This window comes from Epinephelus lanceolatus, chromosome 3 (assembly GCF_041903045.1).
Source record: "Epinephelus lanceolatus isolate andai-2023 chromosome 3, ASM4190304v1, whole genome shotgun sequence".
Taxonomy (NCBI): domain Eukaryota; kingdom Metazoa; phylum Chordata; class Actinopteri; order Perciformes; family Serranidae; genus Epinephelus; species Epinephelus lanceolatus.
In genome coordinates this window covers 42,317,106-42,343,834 of record NC_135736.1, presented here as the reverse complement: position 1 = coordinate 42,343,834, position 26,729 = coordinate 42,317,106, and the positions used below count along the sequence as shown (strand labels likewise).

The following is a 26,729-nucleotide window of genomic DNA, read 5'->3' as shown; positions in this document are numbered from 1 at the left end:
AGAAAGGTGGGACAGTGTTGTCTTGCTTTTAAGCTGTCATTGGAGGTAGTTACAGTGCCAACTGATGTCCATATTAAATGGACAGCCAGCAGAACAAGACTGGTATGACGTTTTAACTAGCGCTGTCAAAATAACACATTCATTTCAATTAATAAATCACAGAAAAAGCAACACGTTAAAAAAAATTAACACTGATTAATCATGTACCGTGGTGCCCTTTGACCCGGTGCATCACTGAAGGCCACAGTGGCTTTGTCACATGATGGAGACAGATGAGACGATGCATTCATGGCGAATGGAATATTTGCATTTAAAAAATGCCCTGATGGAATTGTCGACAGGAGCATTGTTCTCTGCAATATCTGCAGTCAGGAATTTCCATATCATCAAAGAAATATCACCGCAATGCAAAGCATTTTGCAGCCAATCCGGAGGTCCGAGCTGGCACAGCTTCTGGGCTTCTGGTCCTAGCGCTAGCAGCCAGCCTCGTCAAGCCGCACTCGATGAGGCGTTCAGACGCAAACTGAGTAAGTCTACCTGTGACCTACTAAGTTAGCCCCTTGCAAAATGGATTGTAATGAAATTTTTAAAATACTTTCACATCAAAAGTTGATCTATGTAATGAGTTAGTCTTTGGGTTAGTTTTTACGAGTAACTCAAAGAAGAGGAACAGTAGCCGAAAATCGGGAAAACAATAAGGTCTGGAAACTCCTTAATCCATTAGCAGAGGACAAGATCGACCACCATATAACAGACATGGTATATTTTTGTTAATGCAGTGTTATGCCATTGTTATTTATTATGAAATGCTGCTGCCGTGTAGGTTATATGTCGCACTAGAGGCTGGGATGCTGTCTGAAATCACACCCTGGGGTGCTGTTGTTTGGTTCGGCGTAAAGCAGTGACTTCGTAGTGGCCCTGTAGTACAATATCTGTGTGAAAAGGGCTAGCAATTAGCTGGTGAGTGGAACATGTAGCAGCTGAAAAAGCAGATATTTGCCTCAAGAGTTGGTAGAGACCATAACAGAGCTAAAAGATGAATACATAAATTCAACAGCTGGCCAGAAAGACACGTGAAATAAATGCGTATGTTGCTATGTGTTGGCTTGCACCAAAAAGAAAAAATCAATGAATGCATCTTTGAATCTTGTTTTTTATTTTGAATGTCTATCCAGCTCTATTATAATGGAGTGGCAATAGACATCTCAGAGACAGATGTATCAAAATATGGCCAAGTAAAACCAAAACCACAGCATTTGCATGTCTAGTTATCACTAACAGCAAGAGAGAACTTGTGTTTTTAGTAATTTGGGTTGAACCAGCCCTCTGACAAGAGACATGGTGGAGGGTCAGCACTAGTGGAGTCTTCAGAAGTCTCCCTGACACTCTAATTGAAGCATTTCCAAACTGCAGTCTCTGAGCTGGCAGCTGAAAACCTTATAAAGTGTATCAGTCAGTCTGTCGCTTCCACTTTCCTTCAGTGGTCTTATTGCTGTAATGCCGCTATCTCAGATTGAAGGAGCTCTGATTCTGACAGTGACTGGTGCCGACACGACAGGCTGCAGCCACCGCGACCCTTTCTGTCAGCCAAGAGAATAATAGAGTGTCCCTGGTCTGGAGATGTGTAGTGCTCAGCCTGCAGTACAATGTGCTTTATATTTCTGTTTCTATATTTTACCACATATTCTCCTTTTTTTTGTAACAGTAGCAGTGTTACCAAAACAGTGCATGAAGATTTACTTTCTACTTCAAGACAAAACAGGCCTTTTGACGCACTGACAGTATATCCAGCTTATTATTTAGTCTAAAACTGTGCATGCACTATTCAGTTACAGTAATTATCTGCCTCCCTCTGTCACACCCCCTCTCTCTGCAGCCTTTTGGGTTATTATATAACAGCACTGAGGTCAAGGACAGCTGCATTAATTTTTTTTCTGTGCAGTTTTGCAATTAACAAGCTCTTCAGTCCCATCCTGCAGTGACTGTAAAACACTGAACCCGGGTCAGTAAAACCTGCATGGCTCCACACCGGGGACAGCCTGCTCTCCACTGGCTGTGATCAAGTGTAAGCCCAAACCTGCTAAGATAGAAAACTGTTGTACGTCACTGGCTGCTTCGAATGTGAGGCTTCTATGGCAACACTGCAGGAAGCAGATCTAAGGCGTCATCATAAGTGGCACTTGGATTACAGCAGCGCCGTTGTCACAAACTCTTCATCACTCCTTTCAGTGTGCAGTGTGTTGTCAACTAAAGCATGACTTGAGGTTTTTCGATTTGCATTGTAGCATTTCCTCCACCACCATGACTTTGCATTCTGTAGTTTATGTCTGCGCAGCACATCGCCTCAGGAAGTGTATTTGAGATTCACTGTGGCTTCTCCAAAATTAAGAGCAGACGCCTCGTGGTGTGTCATGTTGCTGTTGGAAGTAATGCCACGACTTCCCAAGCAGATGTCTTTAAAGTGACACCCTTTTTTTCCCCAGATGGGTCACAGAGAGGTTAAAGGAGGATTGTAAGCCACAGGGGAGTCATGGATCACAGGAAAGGGGAGTGAAGCTCAGTTTTAAGTTATATTTTCTGGCATTTTTATTCAAGGGCTGCATAAATTTATTTGCAGGGTTGCTTTCCATTTGCTTTCCTTCCTTGTTCTTTTCTGTGCTGCTGCTAAAATTAACTTCCTAAATGTCAAGTCTGAACGTGAGGGAGGGTGCGGTGTAAAAGCTTACAGTGTTATGGTGATAACAGTAGCACAAACAAAGAGTTTCTTTTAAGAGACATGCATTTACTCGAGCGGCATAAAGAGACATGCATGACTCTTTTTCCTCTTTTCAAACACACATCCTCTACTTCACAAACACACACGGACAGCAGGAGCCAACAACTCTGAATTCCCAGCGTGCACGGCGCCTCCTGAACTGTGCCCGTAACAGATAAGTGAGCCGTGGAGTGCAGAGACAGGCCATGTGATTGCAGTTGGCACTGGACTCGTTACAAGTCTGGACAACGCTGTGGCCACAGAAATCTGCCAGACCTGATCGGACGCAGTCGCTGTCACACGTGCAACAGCGACTGCTGATCAATCTGTCACACTGCTTGAAAACTCTCCCTCAGACATGAAAAGAGCTGCGGGCAGCACGAGGGGCAGGAAACAGAGGAAGTTTTTGTGCAGGCCTGAATGTGCTTTTCAGGGTTGTGTGAGGTGAGGTACGTGGTTGTGGTATGAGTCAACAAATGGATCCTGGAGTCAGCTGGCCCTTTGCAGCCTGTACGGTATGATTGTAGGCTTAGAGTTGAATTTGGTCTCTCATATTTCAGTTTAAAGGAACTTATATCTCATATATGAGCCGACAGCTTAATGGGAACTTTTGAGAAATCTAATCACAATTACAAAGGCAGTTTCACAGGAAAAGTTATTAAGATTAACTAATTAGAAGCATGTGTCAACTTTTTGAAAAGGGTTCTTTAATATATACTTTTATGTGAGCTTTCAAAGCTGCATGTAAGAACTAAAAAGCTTTCAAAGAAAAGAGTAGCTAAATTACAGGTGCCTGGCAGAGCCGAAAAGGGAAAATAAGTTGGAAAATCATAAGAAGATGTGGCTGAAAGGACAAAGTTCTTAATTTCCAAACTTCAAACACCAAAAAAAAAAGGAGTAGGCGTGGGACAGAGACACTTCACAGGACTGTTTCTCAACACTGCAAATCGACTTTTCAACATTTTACCATTTTTCCTTCATCTGCTTTCGGAAAGCCAAATATTCCTTAAACTCTTTCCACCTGTTACCATCCCCAATCGATCTGTTTTGGTTTGTTCAGCAGTCTCATGACCATTCTGATTACTGCCATGCATCAGCAACAACTGAGCATTTTATGGCTCTTTTATAGGACTGGGTTCCTGTATGCCAACACAAAGCTCCCATTAAATACCAAACACTTAAATAAGTTCAGACCCTTCAGCTTTTAAAGGGATAGTGCACCCAAAAAAGAAAATTCAGCCATTATCTACTCACCCATATGCCGAGGGAGGCTCAGGTGAAGTTTTAGAGTCCTCACAACACTTTTGGAGATCCAAGGGGAGAGGGGGTAGCAACACAACTCCACCTAATGGAGGCTTACGGCACCCCAGATTCAAACATCCAAAATCACATAATTGAAACCACAAAATATCTCCATATTGCTCGTCCATAGTGATCCAAGTGTCCTGAAGCCCCGACATAAAAAGTTGTTTGGAAAAACGTCATTTGAACTCTGTTTTTAGTCTCATTGTAGCCTTAAGCCGTCAGCCTCCATTAGATGGAGTTGTGTTGCTACCTCCTCTCCCCTTGGATCTCCGCAAGTGATGTGAGCACTCGGAAACTTCACCTGAGCCTTCATCGGCATATGGGTGAGTAGATAATGGGTGAATTTTCATTTATGGGTGCACTATCCCTTTAATTGGCACCACCAGTGGTTTTATCATTCAGCGTCACTGAATGTGTGTCAGAAGTTTGAGTGAGCAGTGCAGGGAGAGTTCTTCTTCCGTCCTCCCACTCCGAAATGCAGGTCCTGTATCTTCATACGTTAATTTTAGATGGAACAAATCTTATTAGCCTTTTTAGTTGCTGCTGTTTCCTGATTTGCTTTATATCTCTAGCTAAGTTTTATATCTTTACTTGCAGCCTTTCTTATTATCAGCATGCTCAGTTTCTGTTTTCAAAGCACTGCAGCTTTCACCTTCAACCTTTGTTGCCTGCAGTGTCGCTGACCTAAGTCTTCAGCTGTTTCCTTTGTTGCGGTTATTCTTGGTTGCAGTAGATGGGGAGGGAAGATGCACATGCGGTATGTACACATTTGCTTATCAACAAACTGGCAGACACCTGCCAGCCGAGTCAAGCAACACATTAATGACAGCACCACATATCCGTTGCCAGCTCCCTTCCGTTAGAAAACTCCCTGGGTTCACACAAGGCTGCACTTTTCACACGCTTCCTCTTTTGTAGAGCTGAAACTGTTAAATATATGCTTCAGTGTTTATCCGCTACTTAGACCCTGCCATCTGGAACGTTAATTCAAACTGATGAGCCTTAAAGAAGACAGATGAGTAAAATAAGGTGGTCTAGATACTTTAGATACAGTTAGTGAAATAATCCTGGCCAGGCAGTAATTATAATATATACTAGGGGGGCACATTGCCACCCAAAAATTCTAATATGCACCCCCAATATATTGATGAAAAAGTGTATAAATTAAAAAGATGTGCTATGCTATCACAGGCAACCATGCACCCCATCTGAAATGATCATTAGCCATTGCCATTATTAGGTTTGTCCAAGTGTTGTTGCATGCCTGTACCTGCAACATATGGAAAACTAGAATGTAATATAAGTGTTAGGGTGTCAGTCATTTGCGTTTCACCATGTGTGTCATTTATATAGACAGTAAATCTCATGTATTGATTATTCATTGATGATATCTCTATACTTAATTCATGACTTAATACTATTGCAGTTTTGATTGTTTTTTTAAAATGTACCTAGTGGACTGAAAAAGCGGTTCAGTCAGGAAAACTTTAGCCAAAGAAAACTTGCTAATATCCATTTGCAGTATTATATTTGGAGATATGGCTCTGTTCTGGGGCCTTTCTGTCTTTCTTCGGGGCCTACGCAGAAAGACTCTTCCACGCGCTTATGCGGAAAGCCTTAAGGCAGAGAGAGCACACCTCTCTGCCCTTCCATGTGCAAAAATGAGGAAAGCCTGAAGCAGAGAGCAAACCTCCCTGCCCTTCCATGTGCCTACATGGAAAGCCTAAGGCAGGGAGAGAGCAGCAAAGACCCCCCGGGAGCAAAACAGAGCAGCATCAAGGTCAAACAGAAATGACACTAAGTCAGACAAAGCATGAAAAGGAGGATCTGGGGTGGAGGCGGGTCGCAAAGCGGCTTGCAGAGGGAGCAGCAACAGTAGGCAGGACGGAGCAGTTTAAATAGGGCGCCGTGAAGGAGATTCACCAATTGGTTGAATCGGCTGCCAGCTCTCACTTCTGTCAGAAAGTGATAAGTCAGCTGCTCCATCAGTTGATTGGACTGTTTGAGATCAGTTGATGTAACTGGGTTGTGAGCTGAGCTTGCCTGAACTAACACTGTGCTCAATTTGAATTACTTATTCTAATAGGTAAGTTTAATTTGAGTTTGCAGTATTAATAATTTATATAATGAAAAAAAACAATACTTAGCGTTTGTGTATTGTAGGGTTGTACTTGCTTATGATAAATAATATAATGGGAAATGCGTTTTCATATTTTATCCTTTGGTCCCATCCAGTGTTAACTCCTTGGCTACGGCTTTGGCTCAGACTCGTTTTGCAATTATTAGGCTTTTTATGTCGAACTGGTTTTGATGCGCTCAGGATTTCTGGTAATCATAAAAGAGGGATCGTTCTGTATTACTTGTTTTTTGTTCATGAGACATTCTGGCTTTATTTACATATACCCAGAGATGATTTGTTATGACATGATTTCCAAATTGGGGCCTTTATTTACATTCTCAGAGAGGTGATTTGTTATGACATGATTTCCAAATCAGGGCCTTAAGCTTCAAGCTAATTCTGGAAATCTGCGACATTTTCATTAACATTTCTATCCTTTGGTGCTAAGAACTCTGTATGTCATGGCTTTTCTATTGACGAATGTAATGGTGTTCATTCCATGATGGTTGTTGGTGGCGCCCATGCTGTTTGTGTTTATTCCAAACAAACCTCTTTTGTTTGTCCTAAAAAACATGAGAGGAAAATCCACCAAATCCCTAAAATGAAGGACTGGTGAATCACTGCACTGTTACAAACAGTTTGCAAACAGAAAGTAGCAAACAAGACTTTTATTTACAGGGGGTGTTGCAGATAATTCTGTGTTGCACCATTTATCTTCCCGTTCTTATACTGTCTTTGTCCTGCTTTTATAAAAGCACAGATTTAGTGAACTTTTTGTCTGGTGAGCAGGTTTGAGGGAATGGGAGGAATTGGTAGTGTGTGCCAAGTGCTTTCAGGCTTTTCACTTGGCCGTCTTTTCAGTAAGTGAAGAGCAGATGACAGCAGAGCCAGAAAGAGCAGGGCTGATACCCGGGCTCTCTGCTTTTATAAGATCACACAGCTGACAGGAATCACCTGATTCTTTCTCCCATCTCACTTTGTGGGCGGCTCTTTTTACCTTCAATTTTCTAATGTGCCACTCTGCCACCACCCTTCCCTGACCCTCCATCTTTTACTCTGTCACTCACTGTTTGCATGAACTCTAATAATTTGATTAGAGCCAGAAGGGTAATATTGCAACTGTCAGATAAACCCCTTTTAGAGTTATTGTACTCGCATTAAGGTTGTAATCGCAGAAGCGCAACTCGATTAACCCAGATGGATTACTCAAATTCCTCTTGGCACCTATACAGCTTAGTGATCTCTTCCTCTGAAATATAAAATTGCTTGCAGCTATGTCAAAGAAACAGCAGATTTTGGGGGGGTTGGTGGCAACAAAACAGCTTAAATGTTAGAACTAATGCTGTAAGTAACTGAGCTTGTGCTGAGCTCCTATTTCATAAAAAAAGAAGCACAAATGAACCCATCCATCCATTTTGTTATATCCCTACTTCCTGTTAGCTTGTAGTCTTGCACACATCAATAACATCATTAATATATTATCAAACACCTCATGTTTTTGGGCCAGTTTTATCAGCCGATTTTAGCTCATGGACATACAGTAGATGTATTAGTGTCTGCTTGTATTCCAGGGAATAACGAACGTGAAATTGCAGAATAGAAATTAATCAGGGTTTAGCTTGTTGACATAGGCCACACATTTGGGAGAAGATGAGTAAAGAGGAATAAGATGAGTTAGTGATTGGTGATAGGTCTGGAACTAATGATTTCCTTCAGTGCCCATTGATCTGACAAGTAGGCCTTACCTTTTGTTTGGTCTAAACAAGTGTTAAGGTAGAACCCAAAATTCTTATCACAATTTCCACCTCGGGTCTTATTCCCAACTGGTCAAATACTGACACTTAGGCAGTGGGCCTTGGCGTCAGATACCAATGCACAGAGGCACCTTTGGCATCTGTATGAGACACACCGGATGGGGTCATTTTGTTAAGCTCGGAACAACTCCCGTAGTATTTCGAGGAAGCCAACATGGGTTGGGTGGAAGGGGAGCTGAATGGGTCCAACAAACTCTGGACTTTCACCCCTGTTTGTCTCCCATGTGAAACCAAAAGCAAACTGAGGTATTTAAATAACAACATATTGTAGTATGATACTACGTCTACAATATTATTGACATATGTCAAATGCTACGTTACATTAATAATGATTTTTTTTCTTAATCTAACCACATGCTTCTGTTGTCCAAACATAAGGAAGTAAACCTGCTTAGGAATTCAATTTCAAAACAGAATTGCATGCATTTAACAAGCAGAAACTGTGCTTTCCTCGTAGAAACAGAAATGCATTTTAAAAAGATACAATGCATGTAAAGAGCATACACTGACATGTTGTCCCTTTGCATCCAAAACTGATGCTGGAGAATAACCAAGAGCATCATAGTCTGATGTGGAGGGCCACTGCCCAAGTGTCGTTGTTTGACGAGCTGAGAGGCAGAATTTATTGCAATTTCCTACAGTTCAAGGTGGTCCTAAAATGATTTTGACAATCAGCTGTTGCTACTGTGCAACATAGTCATATTTTGCCATTTGGGCGCAAGCCTGCAGCAGTGGTTAAAATGCGACACTGAGCCGTCAATCTCACACCGACACCGAAACGACTTGACTTTGGTGTTAAACCCATTAAAAACCATAGGGTAACATTAGCCGTGTGATGCTAACAGTTAGCCTTGTCACCATGTATGAGACTCTGTGTTTGCAGGCATGGAGCTCACACTCCTGCAGCAGTAATGATAAACAGGCCGAAAGAGGGAGCTGAAGGAATGCTGCACGCAGCTCACCAATAAAATTAGATTTTACATGTTGAAGAGTAAAATTAGTGGTATAGTTGCGACGATTGCACAAAATTACAACGTCACACCAAGTTTATGCGAGTTTGCTGAATTTACGTTAATTGTTGCCATGGCAAAATCGCAACATCCTAGAGAGGCTGATATGAATATATGATCTTAATTTTTCTAATCTCAACTATAGGATGCTCCCTCCCAAGTTTACTGTTATATATACCCAGCCAGGGACACATCATGGTTTTAAAACTAAGGATTCCTTATCAAAAATAGTATGTGTTTATGTTAAACAACAAACGCTGCTGATCTGTCTTTATTTTAATGTTTCAAAATATCCATATTGTTATCAGCCGCACAAATCCAGCATCTTACAGACTTTATTATCAGGTACATCAGGTTTCTGCAAACCCTGTTGTTCCATTAATAAAACTGTTATCCTTAATCTGAGTAGTGAAGTTGTTTGCTTGCATGTAAACGAACCAAATGTTTCATCTCTCTCTGTTGAACTTGATGTTGTACATCCTCTCCCATCCAGCTCTCCTCCACTCTGTGATCTTATCTACAGTCTTGATCACACACACACACACATACACACACACACACACACACACACACACACACACAGAGCTTCTGGCTCTTTCTTTTTCAGTGCTTCCACTGCATCGCTCCCCCACATCTCTCTCCCTATTTCTATTTCTTTCCCTCCCTCCTTCCTACTCTCACTCATATCTATACAGCCATACATCCTCCTGCTGCAGCACCACTCGCACTAACCTTCCTCATTTTTTCTCACACTCGTGCTTCCCCTTTAAGACTGCCCTTTTGCCCCCTCTTTCTCCCTCTAGCTGTTTCTTTTTAGATTTGTGCCCTCTACATTCCTCCCTTTAATCACTGTCTCTTCAGTCTCTTCTCTCCCTCTGATCACGCTCTCTGCTCGAGTGCCTCCATCGACCTGTAATTAAAAACAGTTTCCGAGGCCGGACGGGCTGCGTTCAGGTGTATCGCCTGACTCCTGCCCTCCTCCTGTTAGGGCCACGCTACTCCACAGCATCAAAATACCAGTTTGCCTTGTTGCATGAGAGAGTTAAACTGAGCAACCGCTGCAAGAATTGAATGTATGGTTGTAGATTTCATGACTGTGGGCTTCTTTAAACCAACATGGCCACCTCTCAGCATTAAGTGTCCTGGTATGCCTTACCCAGCAACATTACTGGACACAAAGGCACCATTCTCTGGGTCCATCAGGACTGATTCTGTGCGTTCAGCAATTACCGCCTGGACCGTAGACTAATGCAAAGACTATGAGGCTTAACCAGAGCCAAAATGGAACCTTTCTAATGGCTTCCATCTTCCTGTTTCCGTAATAACAATGGCAACCACACAGACAATAGGAGTGTGTCAGCGAATCCTTCAGCCTTGTGTTTTTTGGGTGTTGACCTACTTTAGCTAATCCCAGGCCTGTGTGTACATCTGTATGCTCTGTGATTAGGCTCAATTTACCGTTTTGATTTGAGCGTCAGTCGCATGGAATGGACCTGTTTTTTGACCTTGCTGATTGACCAGATCGTTAGACAGCTGGCTGATTTTATGAAATGTAACGCCGAGTGCTTTTAACTTGAGAGGATGCAGCGGATCGACGGGGGGGCGGGGGGGTAGAAAAAACAGATGAAAGGATGCGGCGAGTACAAGCAAGTGCGCTCCTCACAAAGGCTTGCTCGCACTGGGATGTGTGTTCTCACAGGGGAAAACAAACACACACAGAATCGACGGTAAACCCACTCGTGTCTGCTGCCATTTCATTTTCTCCCACACAGATAGACGCAGTGAGGCCTGTGCTCATACCCACACAGATCCACTGGAGAGACCACTGTCACCCCACTAACTCACTCTGATACTCACACACACACACACAAGCAAAACTAATGACTTCAATACTTCAGGCACCAACAGAAGCGGTAGTCCTTGCAGCAAACAATTCTCAGTTCAGCAGGCATCCGAGAGGAAGACAGGGAGGATGGGAAGGTGGGAGAGGAGTGGGAAAAAAACGAGGGAGAATTGGTTTTCATCCTGTCTTGAAAATAATGACACACCTGGGGAAAGCATGGCAACAAGAAGGTCGCCTTTGTTTACCGTCAAGATGATCTGCAGAGCCCTGTCATTACCACTTATGTTACACAAACTGAGTCAGCCATACAATCACAATGCGGAGCGGTAATGAGCTAACAGCAGCCCAGAATGTAGCAGTTGGCCTTTTAGCGTCTAATAGAGTAGAAGTGAGTGGGCGTGGCAAAAAAAAGAGGAGGATGGATGCTGCAAATGACTAAAGGAGTGAATCACTGCAGTGAAGATTGCTTTTTAAAAAGAGCCATGTTCATTAGCGGAGCTGCACAGTGATGTACGATGTTGCAGGGGATTGGGAAATTGGGAAGATGGACGTTAAAGCCTTTGTAGTGGAAGGAAGTTTTCCCGTAGGCCACAGATGTATAATTGGCTTACCTTTTTAATTTGGTGTTCAGTCAACAAGACTGGAGGCTGTGGCAGCAGAGCTGAGATGAGGAGGCTGCGGGAGTCTTATTAGCTTTTTAGGACAGAGAATATTCTGGAGATTGAAGGGAGGAAACTGAACTCAGATCAGGGTCGAGAGAAAGCTGAGAAGATGATGATGATTATGATGAGAGGACACCAAAGGAATTTCTCTGTGTGCTGCAACTCAAGACAACTTTGATTCCTCAGTGAGACTCAGACTCGCAGGGTTTTTCATCCTTCACGAGGCCTTTTCGCTGATGCTCTTTATCCCTGAAAAATGACATTTCAATACTTGGCTTTTCAATCACGGCCGACTTCATCAAATATGTAGCATATCTTATATAAAACGTCTAACATTAGCTGGCAAGGCTGCGCAAGTAAGTTTCGGGAAATGATGTATATTGTTATACAACACAGGAATTAAGCCTGATTCCAGTCCACAAAAAGATTGCGAGGTCTCCCTCTTGAGAAGACTCACTCTTAGATTGACTATTTTTAGTCTAACTTATTCATGTTTCTGTAACCTTTTAGCATGACTCTCATCCTTGATGTCTGAATTGTTCATTTGAAGAAATAATATTCTCAACACAAGGTCGAGCTTTCAACCGCAACTGATTGCATTGATTCACATGATGAGTATCAAATAACGTAGAAAAAGAAGAGGTATGAAATGAAGTACTCTGTTGGTATCGGTATCACTTTAAGGTTACTGGTATTGGTTTCAAAACTTTTCAAATGATACCTGACCCTAAGGGGAAGTCCACCTATTTTACATGTCAAAGTCAGTTAACAAGTCATTACTAGTAGCCCACCTGTGAAAACACTTCTGAAATATCTTCTGTCAAGTGTCAAGTCTGGGAAAGCTACCTTATATGACACCTTGGGTATATCTTGCTGAAACCTTGTGTTATAAACAAGTAGCAAAGAACTTTTAAGATGTTAGCATTGTTAGGGCAGCAAAAGTCTTCATGAAAGATGCTATGGAGTTGTGTTATAGTTTTTGGAGCTTGACCCCTGCTAGGGACTTGAAGCCTGAATACCTCGGCCTCTGCAGTGTCATTTTTGCCTTTTTAAATCGGTCTATTTTGGTATGAGTTCCAAAACTTTATGGAAGTGCAGAGGTAGGTCTTTGACATTTTTGTTGCATATACTGTGTACAATTTCAAATATGGGCCTCAGGAAGAGTGGACGTTGCAGACGTATAAACTAAGACAACAGTTATACCCCTTTTTGACAGTCAGGGCTTGGCTCGGCACAGCTTGGCTTGGCTTGGTTTGGGCCGTCAGCCCAGCACCACAGGGATTTGCATTTCCATGACATCAGGGCAACCATGTTGAAGGTGTGTCTTAAACTGATGATGGCTTGCCTTGAGTGATGACGTTTAAAAGCAGAGGGCTGATTCATGGCTAAAGTCCCCTGATGTTTTTGTTGCATGTGTTCTTCCATCACACAGCAGGGCCAGTCAGACAAGTTTACCTGTTGGAGGTGAGCTGTTTGCAGAGGTGCAGTAAGAGCCTGCTGTCTGCAGCTCTTCATCAACATCTCACTGTGGCTGTTTCTGCTTTAATTTTCCTCGCTGCTGTATCATTAGACTTAGTTCTATTGAAGAGAAGCTGCTAACAAGTTCTGCTAATTCAGTCATAACACACTTACTAGATACATCACAATAAAAGTCTCTTGTGACTTTGGTATGTATAAACTTTTATTTTGAAGCACCAATATAAGGAAATTGCAGTTTTCAAACAGCAACATCACACAACTTTAAATGAGGCGGATAGCAACCAGGAAAACAGTAAAATAAAGCAGATATCTAAAGTAAAAACGGGACACAGGAGAAAAACTAAACTCCAAAGCACAAAGATTCAGTTAGAAGTTATAAAGGTACTGAGAGCTGAACACACAGACTTTTAAAAAGGCCTTTCTCTCTGGTCTCCTGCAGACAGAGGTGAGTGGGAAGACGTCCCCGCTGCCTGCTTGAGGGTGGGTGACCCGACTATTAGATACTTCCGATAAAGTCTGTCTCAGGCGTGGCACTGCTCGTCTAATCTGACAATGTAAGCACAAAGCAGTATGGCATTGCTTCACTTGGCGCGGTCAAGAGTGACAATTGAAAAAGGGTGTGACAGGCAAGGAAATAACATATGTTTCACCTGTATAGGCCTGTAATTATATCTCACCTTGCTGCCATAAGGAAATGTGGGCGTTGCTCATTCCTGCAAACCATGTTGCATTTGTACATTTCATATATATCATATCAGCTTTTCTAAAGTGACATAGTATAGGAGCTGACTTTGTCATGCAGAGGAGGATAGAGGGGATAATGGATGGTGTGACACCTAGGCGAGACACCTGGCAGGCTGTACACCACTGTTTGAGACCAACAAACAACAAAACCAGTTGTGTTTTAGCAAGTCATCGCTGTGTTTCCAGCAGCTTTACAGCCACCAAACATGGGTGTGTTTTTAGCAACCTGTTGCTGTTTTTCCACCGAGGAGAGTACCATGTAAAACGGTTGTATTTACCGAGACATGACTGCGTTACCTGCTGGGATAGTGCCCCCAAAACCAACCTGTTTTAAGCCAAAACTTCATCTTTTCCAAACCATAACCAAGTGGTTTTTGTGCATAAACCTAAATCAACATATTATATTTCAACATTATCCTCTACATTATAACGTACACATGTAATGTATCCGTAGTCTTTGTAAGTTTAAAGATGCCAGAGCAAAGTGGTGATGTGCATTATGTGCACCATTCAGTGGATTCTATGACAGATTGAGGGATAAATGCAAAAAAAAAAGCGCGGGCAAGAATCAAAGCTTAGTCATCATGGCAAGGCGACGTCGATCTTAATTATATAACATACACAAACACAAGTGCTTTATATAACACATATTAAATATTTAATATTAGAAAAGCAACACACTTAGATACATAAATAAAAGGATAGACAATGCACAATGGAGAATATAAGAATATATACCTGGTTGTAAGCCCAGGCTAAGTCTTGTATCACCTCTCCGAACACATTGTGTATGTTGAGAACATCTCCATTCAGTGAAATTCACTGAGCTGCTGCTCACAGCTGCTCGGCCCCTGGAGAGGTAGTGGTAGATGGGGATGGATAGATGGGGAGAGGCAGTGTAATGTACCATGGAACACTTGTCTCCACCTTCAGTGCAGAGAGCGAACAGGGGGGAACGAGAGAAAGACCTCACGGACCGCTATGGAGCTGAATTATAGATGAGGTTGGAGGAATGGAGGCACTCCACCGGCTTTTCCCATCCTCCCACCTCAATCCATGCTCTCTCACTCTCACGCACACACAAACTCTAAATCGCACCTACTATACCCAAACAATATTCCTCACATGCACCGAGTCTCACAGAGGCAGCACACATTCACACTGCAGCTCCAGCCCTCCACTTCCCAATATTCATGTACACCTAAAACCCGGCTCTGTCTCAACATACACACAGTTTCACACTCACACATGCACACACACACACACACACACACACACACACACACTTTCTGAGGCCCTCACTGTGCCTGCATTATTGAAACCCACTTAGCACGCTGGCTTTCTCCTGACATCTGACTCACCAAACCGGTGACCCGTAAGCCCAAGGAAGAGCTGAATTCCCTGATTCTGCTGCAAAAGAGACAAGAGAAGAATATACTCTGATATTCTGCCAAGAGAGGAAGAGTTAGTCTCTGGTGCTGCAGTTGGAAAGAAAAGAGAAGGAATGACTTTTCATGTAGGCTGCTGGAGGAATGAGAGAAGAAGAATTCTAATGTTTGAGCGCTTAAAATCATTAAAATACCACAATAAAGTGTCCTCAAAGATGCCAAACCCTTTACTTTAATCACCTGTTTTTTGGCACTTGAAAAAGACAATATTCCTACTAAGCTGATTACATGGCTAATGATGATGAATATTCCACTAATATTCCCGTGCAGCATGCAGCGGTGCGTACCCCGATTAACATGCACAAACATGTTTGTCACGTCAAAATATGGAGTAGTAGAACGGCTGGAGTCACTTTTGACACTTTGCTTATTTGCATCGAAATAGTATTTGTTTTCCAGCGGTGGCGAGCTTGTTCAACAGAGTGAACACAGCCTCTCTCTCTCATTCCTTTAACCACCCTCTTGAAAAGGTCGGTTTTGGGTCTGTCATATTGTTTTAAAGCAAGTCTTCCTCTAACTATAAATATGGGCTTTTCTTTTGGGCATGCACCTCTACCACAGCGTTGCAAATTGCAGACTAGTTGGTTTGTTAACAACACATCCATGACAATGCATATTCTAAATGCGCTGTATTCATGGCTAAAGAATAGTCCCAAAACCAGAATAATACTGGCATATTCCACATGTCTTAGGGTGCATTCAGACCTAGAGTTGTCTTGCTTTGGTCCGAATCAGGGACTTGTTTTGTTCGGAAGTTGCAAAATTGTCTAGAGTTGGTTTATGTTCTCTCGTCAGCATTTACAAGCGGACCAGATGAAATGCCTTGTGCAAGAAAGCTGCTCTTGATTGGTCAGAATTTCGGGACCACCTCTGTAAGAAAGTCTCAGTCCGGTTGTTTTGTTGCACAGCTGAGTGTTCACACCTAACCAAACCAAACCAACCGCACTTAGGGGGCAAACGAATTTGAGTTCGATTGAACCGAATCAAACAGGGCAGGTGTGAAAGCACCCTTAATCAGAAAGTTTGGACGAATCCTCAAATCAGAAAATCCAAACAAAATATGCCGTTTCCATGACTTGTATCAAATGTGGGATGTTGTCATATTCAGATCAATAGTGGAATATTAGTGTGCATGTTAACGTAGTCTATGAAGCATTGATCAAAAAGCAACAGGTCAAAGGATCACATACATTCAATAACACTTAACACAATTTGAACCAATACAATAGGCCTAATGTAGCTTAAAAGCCACCAATCAAGCATAAGGCCAAGTGGATTCAGGGAATGACAGTGATACACTTTCATTATGGGCATGAAAGCAGGAAGTGTTAGCAAATGTGCTAAGTGGATAGCTTTTATAGGCACACTGATGGGAGGCGGTCATAGCTTCAAAACAACGTGCTAAAAATGCTCAAACCCAAATTAAAGTCAAGTTTTGGTTGGAATATTTATGGATACTTCATACAACGAATGAATCACAGCAGAGAATAAGGAGCTAACAAGCCACTAGTTTGTGTGTGAGCTTTTGGCTAATGATGCTCTCAGGCCTACAAATGCTATGTGGCATTCATCCAAAAGCAACAGCTCAAAGCATCATATATATTCAAAATCAGCTTAACACAATTTGAACCAATACAGTAGGTCAGGTATGACTCAAAAGCCACAAAACAAGCATGGCTGCCGGCCAGGCAGATTCAACAAATGATTCTAATTAACACGCATTACAGGCATTGAGGCCAAATGAATCGTTCAGCATACAGTGTGCACTGAGTGAACAGCTTTCATTGGCGTGAATGGGCAGCCATGTTTGGATACCTCATCGAGCGCTAAATTCATCCACTGGAGCTACAGTAGTTTTGAAAAAGTGAATAACTTTATATCTTCAAAAGCTTCTTATTAAGTCATTAAATTACTAGGAGCTCTACAGACAAGCAGTTTAACATCTCTCAGTGAAAGCCTTGAATCATATCCTGTTGGGAAATTGTCAGAGTGCATTCATTTCTTGTGTATTTACTGTTCTAGAGCAGTGTTTAAATTTTGTTGGCCCACAAAGGTCAACTTGTCTTGCTTTTAGCCAGCTTAATGTTGGTTAGAGGAGAAAACTACTGAAAGCTTTTGGTAGTGAAAGGAAAGGCGAAGTGTTGAAAAACAGCTGTTTGGAGGAAATATTTTTACAGTCCTTCTGAGCTTCCTGAGGGGACAAAAATAAGAGGGTACTTGTGATAGAGTTAAACTTTTTGTGTTTCCATAATGCTACATGAGGAACAGCAGAAGAGCAGTTTTGTTTTTGGTTGCGTTATTTATTATTTATAGATCGAGTTATTTAGGAAACTCATCTTAAGTTTCCCGTAATGCTCTGTTTGTCACTCCACATATACATTTACATGAATCAGAGTGTGTCTCTGCATGCATCTGGCGTGTTTGGGGAAGGAAGGGGGAAATGTCAATGAGGAATGCAGTAAATCCACCCAGAGTGAGCAGTGAAGTTCTGGTGATTGCCTTGGTGAAGTTTCATCTAATCACAATCCGTCCACTGAAACACGCTTGTTTGCTAATGGAGGAACTACATACAAGGAAGTCACTGCAGCTGAGCAGGCATTAAAAGCAGGAACAAGAGGGGAAACTGCGGTCAGCGGTGCATGGTGAGAGATTTACTCTAATATGCTGCAAGTAAAAGGATCAGGCCAATAAAACTTTATGGCTGAAGTGTTTCGTTCTAAAACTCATCCATCTTTTGAGGAAGTTGCTGCCTGATGCTCAAGATTTCATTAAAAAAAGTAAGGATTTCTTTTTCATATTCAGTAATTTCAATTTCATGCCAGTGCTTGTTTATCAAACTAGGAGTTGTACATTTAAAGTGGATTTTAGAAGAAAACCCTTCAAGAAATCCAAGTCTGTATGAGAGTGTTAATGGGACCTTGGGGTTTAGCCCATATTAAATGAAATACTTGTGGCTGTAGCTGATGATAATTTGGATTATGGATTTGTCCTTTATTGCTTGAATTAACTGATTAGTTATGTTGTCTTTTAAGAAGTCATCACTGACCACACATTCGAAAGAATTTTTTACTTGATAAATTCTGATTGATTGTTTTAAAATGTGACATTTTCAGTGTTTTGAGCTCTCAGTAATGGTCTGGTTTCAGACTTACATAGGATGAATTTACCTTGAGGTGCTTCAACAATGGCCCTCCTCTCTGCTTCATGCATTATCTGCTTAGCAACAAAATCTTTCATTAATTCAGCTTTATCTGTGTTGTATTCCCCTGCAACAGCGACAACTGAGGTCAGAGGCATTATGTTTATGAGTTGTCCGCCTGTCCGTTTGTCCCATTCTTGTGAGTGTGATATCTCAAGAACTCAAGGATGAACTGATTAGATTTCCGTGGTCAAAGGTTCAGAGTCAAGGCCACTGTGACTTGGTCTGTCTTATTCTTGTGAACGCGATATCTCAAGAACGTCTTGGGCACTTGGACTCAGGGATGAAGTGATTAGATTTTGGTGGTCATAGATCAAAGGTAAAGGTCACTGTAACCTGGTCTGACTCATTCTTGTGAGAGATGTCTCAAGAACGTTTTAGGGAATTTCTTCAACTTTGGCACAAACGTCCACTTGGACTTAAATATGAAGTGATTAGATTTTGGTGTTAAAAAGTCAACTTTATAACTAAGGAACAGAAAAAGAGGGAGACATTTGGTCAGATACTGAATTGGTGACACGAATCTTGGGTGCTCAGCTTGAAACTGTGCTCATTGTATAGATCCTCTACACTGTCGGGTTGAAGATATTTGTAAAGCGTCCATGATTAGAATTATCCTGGAAATCCAAACCCAAATCTAAAAGATTTAGGGTCTGGCTATGAGTAATGCAAAAGGCCCAACTCGAGGGGCGGCACCAAGCATGCATTTGAAAATATCACTGCACGCAATTGGATAACACTACGACCAATCAGAACAGTACACGGTTTGACGTATCCAGAGCTTAGCTACCAGCGGAGCTAACTGGTAGATTAGACTCTTGGTCAGCAAAACAGCAAAAACGTCCTTCTTGCAAAGGAAAGACTCGAGCGCCATCTTCTGTTTCTCTTTTAGAGAAAAAGCCAAGTCTAACTCGTTCATTGTAGCGGCCAAAGCCGTTTCAAACGACTGGTGTTCATCCGTAGCCATCTTGCAATGTTTACTGACTGATTCCGGACTTCGTCGTCGCAGCGCTGTCGTTATCTGTTTAGCTCGCGTCTGGCCCGCCTATATCAGATACACCGATGTGATTGGTGCAGCTCGGCTCCAACGGCATGGGTAATGAGCATCATTACTGATTGCCAGAGTGACTCGCTGAGCAAATTCAAATTATGCTCTTGCGAGAACTCTGGATTTTCAGGGTAGTTTAGAATACCGCAAAACTTCAATTAAACGCCTAGTCACTTTTACTAGCCTGGTGTGGCTACACATTGTGACAAATAAACACCTGTCTCAATTAGATGCTGATAAGGTTGCCAAGCAAGCTCTTTTTTTTTTTAAATTTTTTTATAGAAGTTCTTCAGATGTATAAAACAGAGTTGATGGCTACCTGAAATTATGTGTCCATTCTTCAATGACCTTGTAAGTACTTCATATTCATTTAGCCCGTAAGGGACCTCACATCAAAATAATCAAAAGGGTTTTTCATAAAAAAATGTATATTGTTTTAACGGGATAAAGTGTTGTGTCAGTATGCCGGGTGTTGTAACTCACTCTCCGTTTAATGTCTGTCAGAGCTAGATCAAATTAATGATTCATAACTGATATTATTATCTGAAAGCTAATTTTTAGAGTTATAGTCAGCATTCATTCATTCATTTCCTGATCTTTGCTGAGCAACAGTTTTGTTTTAAAGGAATTAAAGGCCTGTCCCACACCTTGACGCTTGTTCAAAGTATAGGCCTGTTGATTTCAGTGATTTAAGCAAATAATAGCCCAGGCTATTAATTGAAGTATGTAGCGTCTTTGGGGCAACATCCATACTTGAAGCATTGTAAACTCTCTTGGCTACATATTAGTCACAGACATGAATGTAAACTGTACAATTCATGGCAAACGACCGCAAGGCAGTAACTCCAGTTTCCTGATATCAGGTGGAGGAAATGGACATTAAAGTGCGTTAAATTGTGTCTTCATCTGACTCAGCCTGACACCTTATATACTGTTGGTTCTCGATTACAGAGCTTGCTATTGTTTCTGACCCTGAGCATGTAAAAGGATATGAGGTTAAGGGCTCTGGATGTGAATGTATATGCCGCTTTTGTGTCCATGTCAACTGATGCATCATCCCTCAAGCACCCACATGACGCTGATACTCTTTTGTTGTGTCCTTTGACAGTAAAGCCCATCAAGACAATAGATTTTTATTTCAGAGGTCCCCAGGAATTCCCCTAGCTCTCGGTATTAAAAATAAGTTCATGCCTTTCTCTGGCCCAGTAAAGACGATCCGTGGCCGTGCAAGGACACGACTTAGGGGTTTGTGGCTTAATTCAAGTTGTCTTTCTGCGCACAGTTCAGACCCTGAGACAAAAGAAGCAAAAGAAAACAAATTTTGCAAAAGAAACAAACTCTTAATTGCACAAAGGACACTCTGATTGGACCAAACTTGTGATGGTCTTGTTGGAAGTTGGTCTCACTTACTGCTCTACCCAAGGTGCTTTGTTTTGTTTCGACATCCCCCTGGGTGCTTGTTAGGTGAGGTCAACAGACTGGTCAGAGACTGCGGGTGGTACTCAATAAGCTGAGAGACACTTTGTAGTTCAGATGAGACGATACCAAAGCCTTTCCCATGTGGAAAGATGTCTGTGAGTTTTCTTTGTGCTGAAAGAGAAGAAGAGGCGATTTAGCTTCTCACGGAGCATCGTCGCACACACAAACACACACTGAGCACAGCTTTACTGCCGTTAGTTCTTACAAAACAAAGGCCTTTAAGCACTTTGGAGAGGTAGTGCATCATTTATCATTCCACCTATGAAACCGTTGGGCTGACGTGGCAACATTTTTAAAGCCACAAACCACCAAGTGTGACATTGTGTGTGTTCAAGTGCGTCCTCCTCCCTGTGTATCTGCACATTTAATATTTTAGAATTTTGCTGTAGTTGGGTCCAGGGCTCAATGTTGAATCCCAGTCTTGTCTGCGTATTGACACAGCTGCGTTTGTGCAGCAGAATCTGGATAGTGTGTGATTCCACCTGCCATATATCCAGTAGTAGGGATGCACAGTAATATCGGTGCGCCATCAGTATCGGCCAGTATTGCCTTTAAAATGAACTATTAGAATTGGCCAACATGCTTTTCCTTTATTACATACATTGAAAAGCATTCTATGTCATGTCTCCATCTGCTGGTAGGTTATCATGATAAGAGTATGTGTTGATTCCACTACAGAAAATACTTGATGATCACTGAAATTAGGTGGAGAAAATGTGTTAGTTATCGGTCAAATTAGTTGTTACATATCGGCATATTGGATTTAGGTAAACAATCCAGTATTGTGCATTGCTATCTAGTAGTGTAGGTGTAGTGGCTTTTGAGCATCCTCTCTGAATAGGTAAATATCGGTGCTAGGGATGGGAATCGAAAACCAGCTGTAGTTGAGCCCCTGTTCCAAAATGCCTGATCGACCGGCCTCATATGCCTCCGAGCTTATCATGTCCTTTAATCAATGGCGCCATGTTTTTCTGACAGCTGCACACTGTAATGCTTGAGGCAAGTTGTGTAACTCCACCCACGTGCTGTAAATTCATATTAGCATGTGCTCTGTGTGTTAGCATTGTGACTTACTGTAATGTTACTACTAACAAATGAATATAATGCACTTTGCAATGATAAACTATCTCTCATTTGCAGAGAGAGAGGAGAAGATTGGGTAGGAGATGCAAATGAGATGCTAATTAGGCAACAATTTGTTATAGGTAAAAAAGAAAACTAAGTACAGAATAAAGCAATGATGCAGAGTGTTTGCACTGCAGGTATTTTTGTTTTACTTTCTAAGATTTTTTTTCTTAATCTGATTTTATTTTTATAATGTAAAAAGATAAATGCACTGATATGTTGTCTGTAGCCATGACAATAGACAGACCCCCCTTTGTCTACCAGTCCCAAATTCAGTTTTATGTGAAATTGGTTCACCAGGTCAGCAGTGCGCGCACACACGCACACACACACACACGCACACACACACACACACACACACACACACACACACACACACACAGTCAGACTGATGAAATTAGGAGCAGTTAAGCGGGACTCCTCCTCCCTGCACGTACTCTCTCCTGTGGTTGTTTATCCCTCTGATCGGCCTCCGTGTCTCCAAACCAAATGTTTTGGCTGCATTCGCCAACCAGCAGTCTGGGCTTTTCTAAACTCTCCAGGGGTGCATGCATGTGCAGTCCCAAAACTTCTTAAAAAAATTCCCACAGAGGCAGAGCTGGGGGTGGAGAAAGAAAGAAAGAAAGAAAGAAAGAAAGAAAGAAAGAAAGAAAGAAAGAGAGGGGGAGTTTTGTTTGGAGTGGGGAGGGAGGAGGAGTGTGAAATCTACAAGTAAGACCATACTAATAAGATAAACAAACAATGTTGTGGTGGAGAGCAGCTATCTCTCCTGCTCTCTGCCTCCTCTGATATCAGACTGTCCTCAAATAAAAGCTTGCAGTTGTATAAACACAGGAACTCAGGCCGGCCCGAATTAAAAAACAGAAAAAGCACTTTTCTGAATATTTCCTGTTCCCTCAATTCAATGCATTCCAGACCTGAACACATGATTGACTGGCTTTTTGCCATGGAGACGGTTTCTGGGTGTTGCCTTGGCCGTACGTTGGCGAGATCTTAAACAGCTTAGACCAGACCAGTTTGCCCTGTTTTAAAGGTGGAGTGGGCAGTTCTGAAGATAGATGATTGTTTACACTTCCCCCAGTATTACTTTTAAGTTGCCAGCCACCGCCAGCATCTTTGATCATAATCACTAATCTTTCAGGACCCACAGAATAATTTGTTGTTGAATACAGTACAGGCCAAAAGTTTGGACACACCTTCTCATTCAATGCGTTTTCTTTATTTTCATGACTATTTACATTGTAGATTCTCACTGAAGGCATCAAAACTATGAATGAACACATGTGGAGTTATGTACTTAACAAAAAAAAGGTGAAATAACTGAAAACATGTTTTATATTCTAGTTTCTTCAAAATAGCCACCCTTTGCTCTGATTACTGCTTTGCACACTCTTGGCATTCTCTCCATGAGCTTCAAGAGGTAGTCACCTGAAATGGTTTCCACTTCACAGGTGTGCCTTATCAGGGTTAATTAGTGGAATTTCTTGCTTTATCAATGGGGTTGGGACCATCAGTTGTGTTGTGCAGAAGTCAGGTTAATACACAGCCGACAGCCCTATTGGACAACTGTTAAAATTCATATTATGGCAAGAACCAATCAGCTAACTAAAGAAAAACGAGTGGCCATCATTACTTTAAGAAATGAAGGGCAGTCAGTCCGGAAAATTGCAAAAACTTTAAATGTGTCCCCAAGTGGAGTCGCAAAAACCATCAAGCGCTACAACGAAACTGGCACACATGAGGACCGACCCAGGAAAGGAAGACCAAGAGTCACCTCTGCTTCTGAGGATAAGTTCATCCGAGTCACCAGCCTCAGAAATGGCAAGTTAACAGCAGCTCAGATCAGAGACCAGATGAATGCCACACAGAGTTCTAGCAGCAGACCCATCTCTAGAACAACTGTTAAGAGGAGACTGCGCGAATCAGGCTTTCATGGTCAAATAGCTGCTAGGAAACCACTGCTAAGGAGAGGCAACAAGCAGAAGAGATTTGTTTGGGCCAAGAAACACAAGGAATGGACATTAGACCAGTGGAAATCTGTGCTTTGGTCTGATGAGTCCAAATTTGAGATCTTTGGTTCCAACCGCCGTGTCTTTGTGAGACGCAGAAAAGGTGAACGGATGGATTCCACATGCCTGGTTCCCACTGTGAAGCATGGAGGAGGAGGTGTGATGGTGTGGGGGTGTTTTGCTGGTGACACTGTTGGGGATTTATTCAAAATTGAAGGCACACTGAACCAGCATGGCTACCACAGCATCCTGCAGCGACATGCCATCCCATCCGGTTTGCGTTTAGTTGGACGATCATTTATTTTTCAACAGGACAATGACCCCAAACACACCTCCAGGCTGTGTAAGGGCTATTTGACCAAGAAGGAGAGTGATGGAGTGCTGCGGCAGATGACCTGGCCTCCACAGTCACCGGACCTGAACCCAATCCAGATGGTTTGGGGTGAGCTGGACCGCAGAGTGAAGGCAAAGGGGCCAACAAGTGCTAAACACCTCTGGGAACTCCTTCAAGACTGTTGGAAAACCATTTCAGGTGACTACCTCTTGAAGCTCATGGAGAGAATGCCAAGAGTGTGCAAAGCAGTAATCAGAGCAAAGGGTGGCTATTTTGAAGAAACTAGAATATAAAACATGTTTTCAGTTATTTCACCTTTTTTTTGTTAAGTACATAACTCCACATGTGTTCATTCATAGTTTTGATGCCTTCAGTGAGAATCTACAATGTAAATAGTCATGAAAATAAAGAAAACGCATTGAATGAGAAGGTGTGTCCAAACTTTTGGCCTGTACTGTATGTAAACAATATGAATCGAAAGAGGAGACCGTCTGCCTTTAAACACAAAAAACATTTTAGGCCCTGATCACATGCGTTTAGCAGGCTGCAAAACGCAAGGTGCCGCACTGCCTTTCTTTTTATAGCCGAATGCCACTATTAAAAAAAACAAAAAAATGCCTGCTGTGCCTTTTTATTGTTGCCAGGCAACCAGCCAATTCTAATCAATATACTGTTTATTTATTTGAGAGTAATTAGTAACGAGTCCCTAACATGTTCAGGCACTTGCTGTAGCTCTGGTTGAGGGTGAGAGGCTGTCAGTACATAGTTTGTTGGGCACAGGGAAACAGAGATGTGTGTGGGTACATGAGACCCTAAAAAAGAGGGTGGATCATGGGGAGTACCACCAGTTGGTCCAGGAGCTTCCCCTCCATGATGGCTGTTTCCAGGCATATCTTAGGATGACTCGGGGCAGTTTGACACCCTGCTGTCTATTGTTTCTCCTCCATAGTTTGCCAGCTGTAAACTTGTTTTCATGATTACCACAGAAGGCCCCTCTTTCAAATCATCTGATTGGACAATGGGGAAAAGGCAGAGATGACGTGGGGCATTTTTCTGGTCTGAGTTTTTTCAACTCAAGGCGTTCAGAGCGCTCCGGCAAAAATGCCAGGCACTTAAAGCACAGGAATGAGAGGCGCATCGCAACATGAAAACCGCAAGCAAAAAGCTTCATTCTCATTAAAATCAATTAGAAGAAGGGGCCTCCAGCTGTTAAAATGCGGCCTGTGTGATCAGGCATTATGTTATCTTATTCCATTCTTTAATATAATAATAATAATACTAATAATGAAAATAATAATAATAAAAATAATGAAAATAATATTCTCTCTGAGGTATAGCGGAACACGTTGCCATGTTCAGTGATTGTTCAGTGTTTTCTCTTTTGTGGTCATCTTGGCCGTGTGTCATTGTCACCGTCATGGAGATCCTGTTTCGTCCCGCCAAACTTGTTTGCTTCTTTGTCCAAATCGGATTCAGAATGTTGATCAAAACAGGAATTGTCCGAGTCTGAATCTATCAACATCTCTACAGCTTGCACCGGCATTTTCGTGCAGTTTACAAGCTGCTGCATCTCTGTAAACTTGCTTTGGTGTATTTCTCTGTGTTTTCTCTTTTGGCAGTTTTGTGCCTTCATATCAGAGTTTGCACAGTTACTGAGTTCTACACAAATACATGTAGAAATAAAGTACTATACTAGAATTAATTTCAAAGAATAAGACATGCTTAGTTATAATAAATGCATTTTGTAATCATTGCTGATGACAAACTGAAAATTTAAAGTTCATCTCTATAAAAAAAGAGCAAAGTGTTACACAGGTATATCTTTTCACAATGTGGCAAATTGGTCATACAATGTATTGTCCATGTACAGGGTAAAGAAAAAGTGAAGCAAATGTGCTGCCCAGTTTATTATTAAGAAATATAATTTAGAAAGCAAATGTGTTCAAAAAGTATATCCATGAAATGTTAATCCCATGCTGCACATACTTTTGGTTGTTTGTACATTTCCACAGCTCACACTCATCATTGGTTTTAATGTTCCTTGTCCTACTTCAAGGATCAGGTTCACTGACTTACTTTGACTGAAAATGACAAAAGATTCAGCAAGTATTTTTAAACTCCACCCTGCTCATTATCTGACAGGCAGCGTCACAGGGAAGACGAAGGTTGCAGCAATAGACTGGCAAAGACTGGTGACATGAGCACATGGGAGTAATTACGGCACTCATGTCTTGGACTAGACGTACCTGGGAGTCCCAAAATCAACAGCAAACACCCTCACGATGCCTGCGGTTTCTCTGTTTGTAAGTGCTTTTGAATATGGATTGGTGATGGGGTGTGTGGATTGGTGATGGGC

At 42.0% G+C, this 26,729-nt stretch overlaps 1 protein-coding gene across 3 annotated transcripts in view; it reads left to right on the top strand.

The window, feature by feature from the left end:
• Positions 1–26,729, top strand: part of mgat3b (beta-1,4-mannosyl-glycoprotein 4-beta-N-acetylglucosaminyltransferase b) — a 116,917-nt gene that overhangs the window by 64,914 nt on the left and 25,274 nt on the right. The window contains exon 2 of one of the 3 annotated variants that reach the window (XM_078166393.1): positions 26,516–26,676. The exons of the other annotated variants lie outside the window; for them this stretch is intronic. Within the exon in view, the coding sequence (XP_078022519.1) occupies positions 26,579–26,676 (98 nt within the window). The 5' untranslated portion in view covers positions 26,516–26,578. The remainder of the gene's footprint in view (positions 1–26,515; positions 26,677–26,729) is intronic. 3 annotated transcript variants of the gene reach the window in all.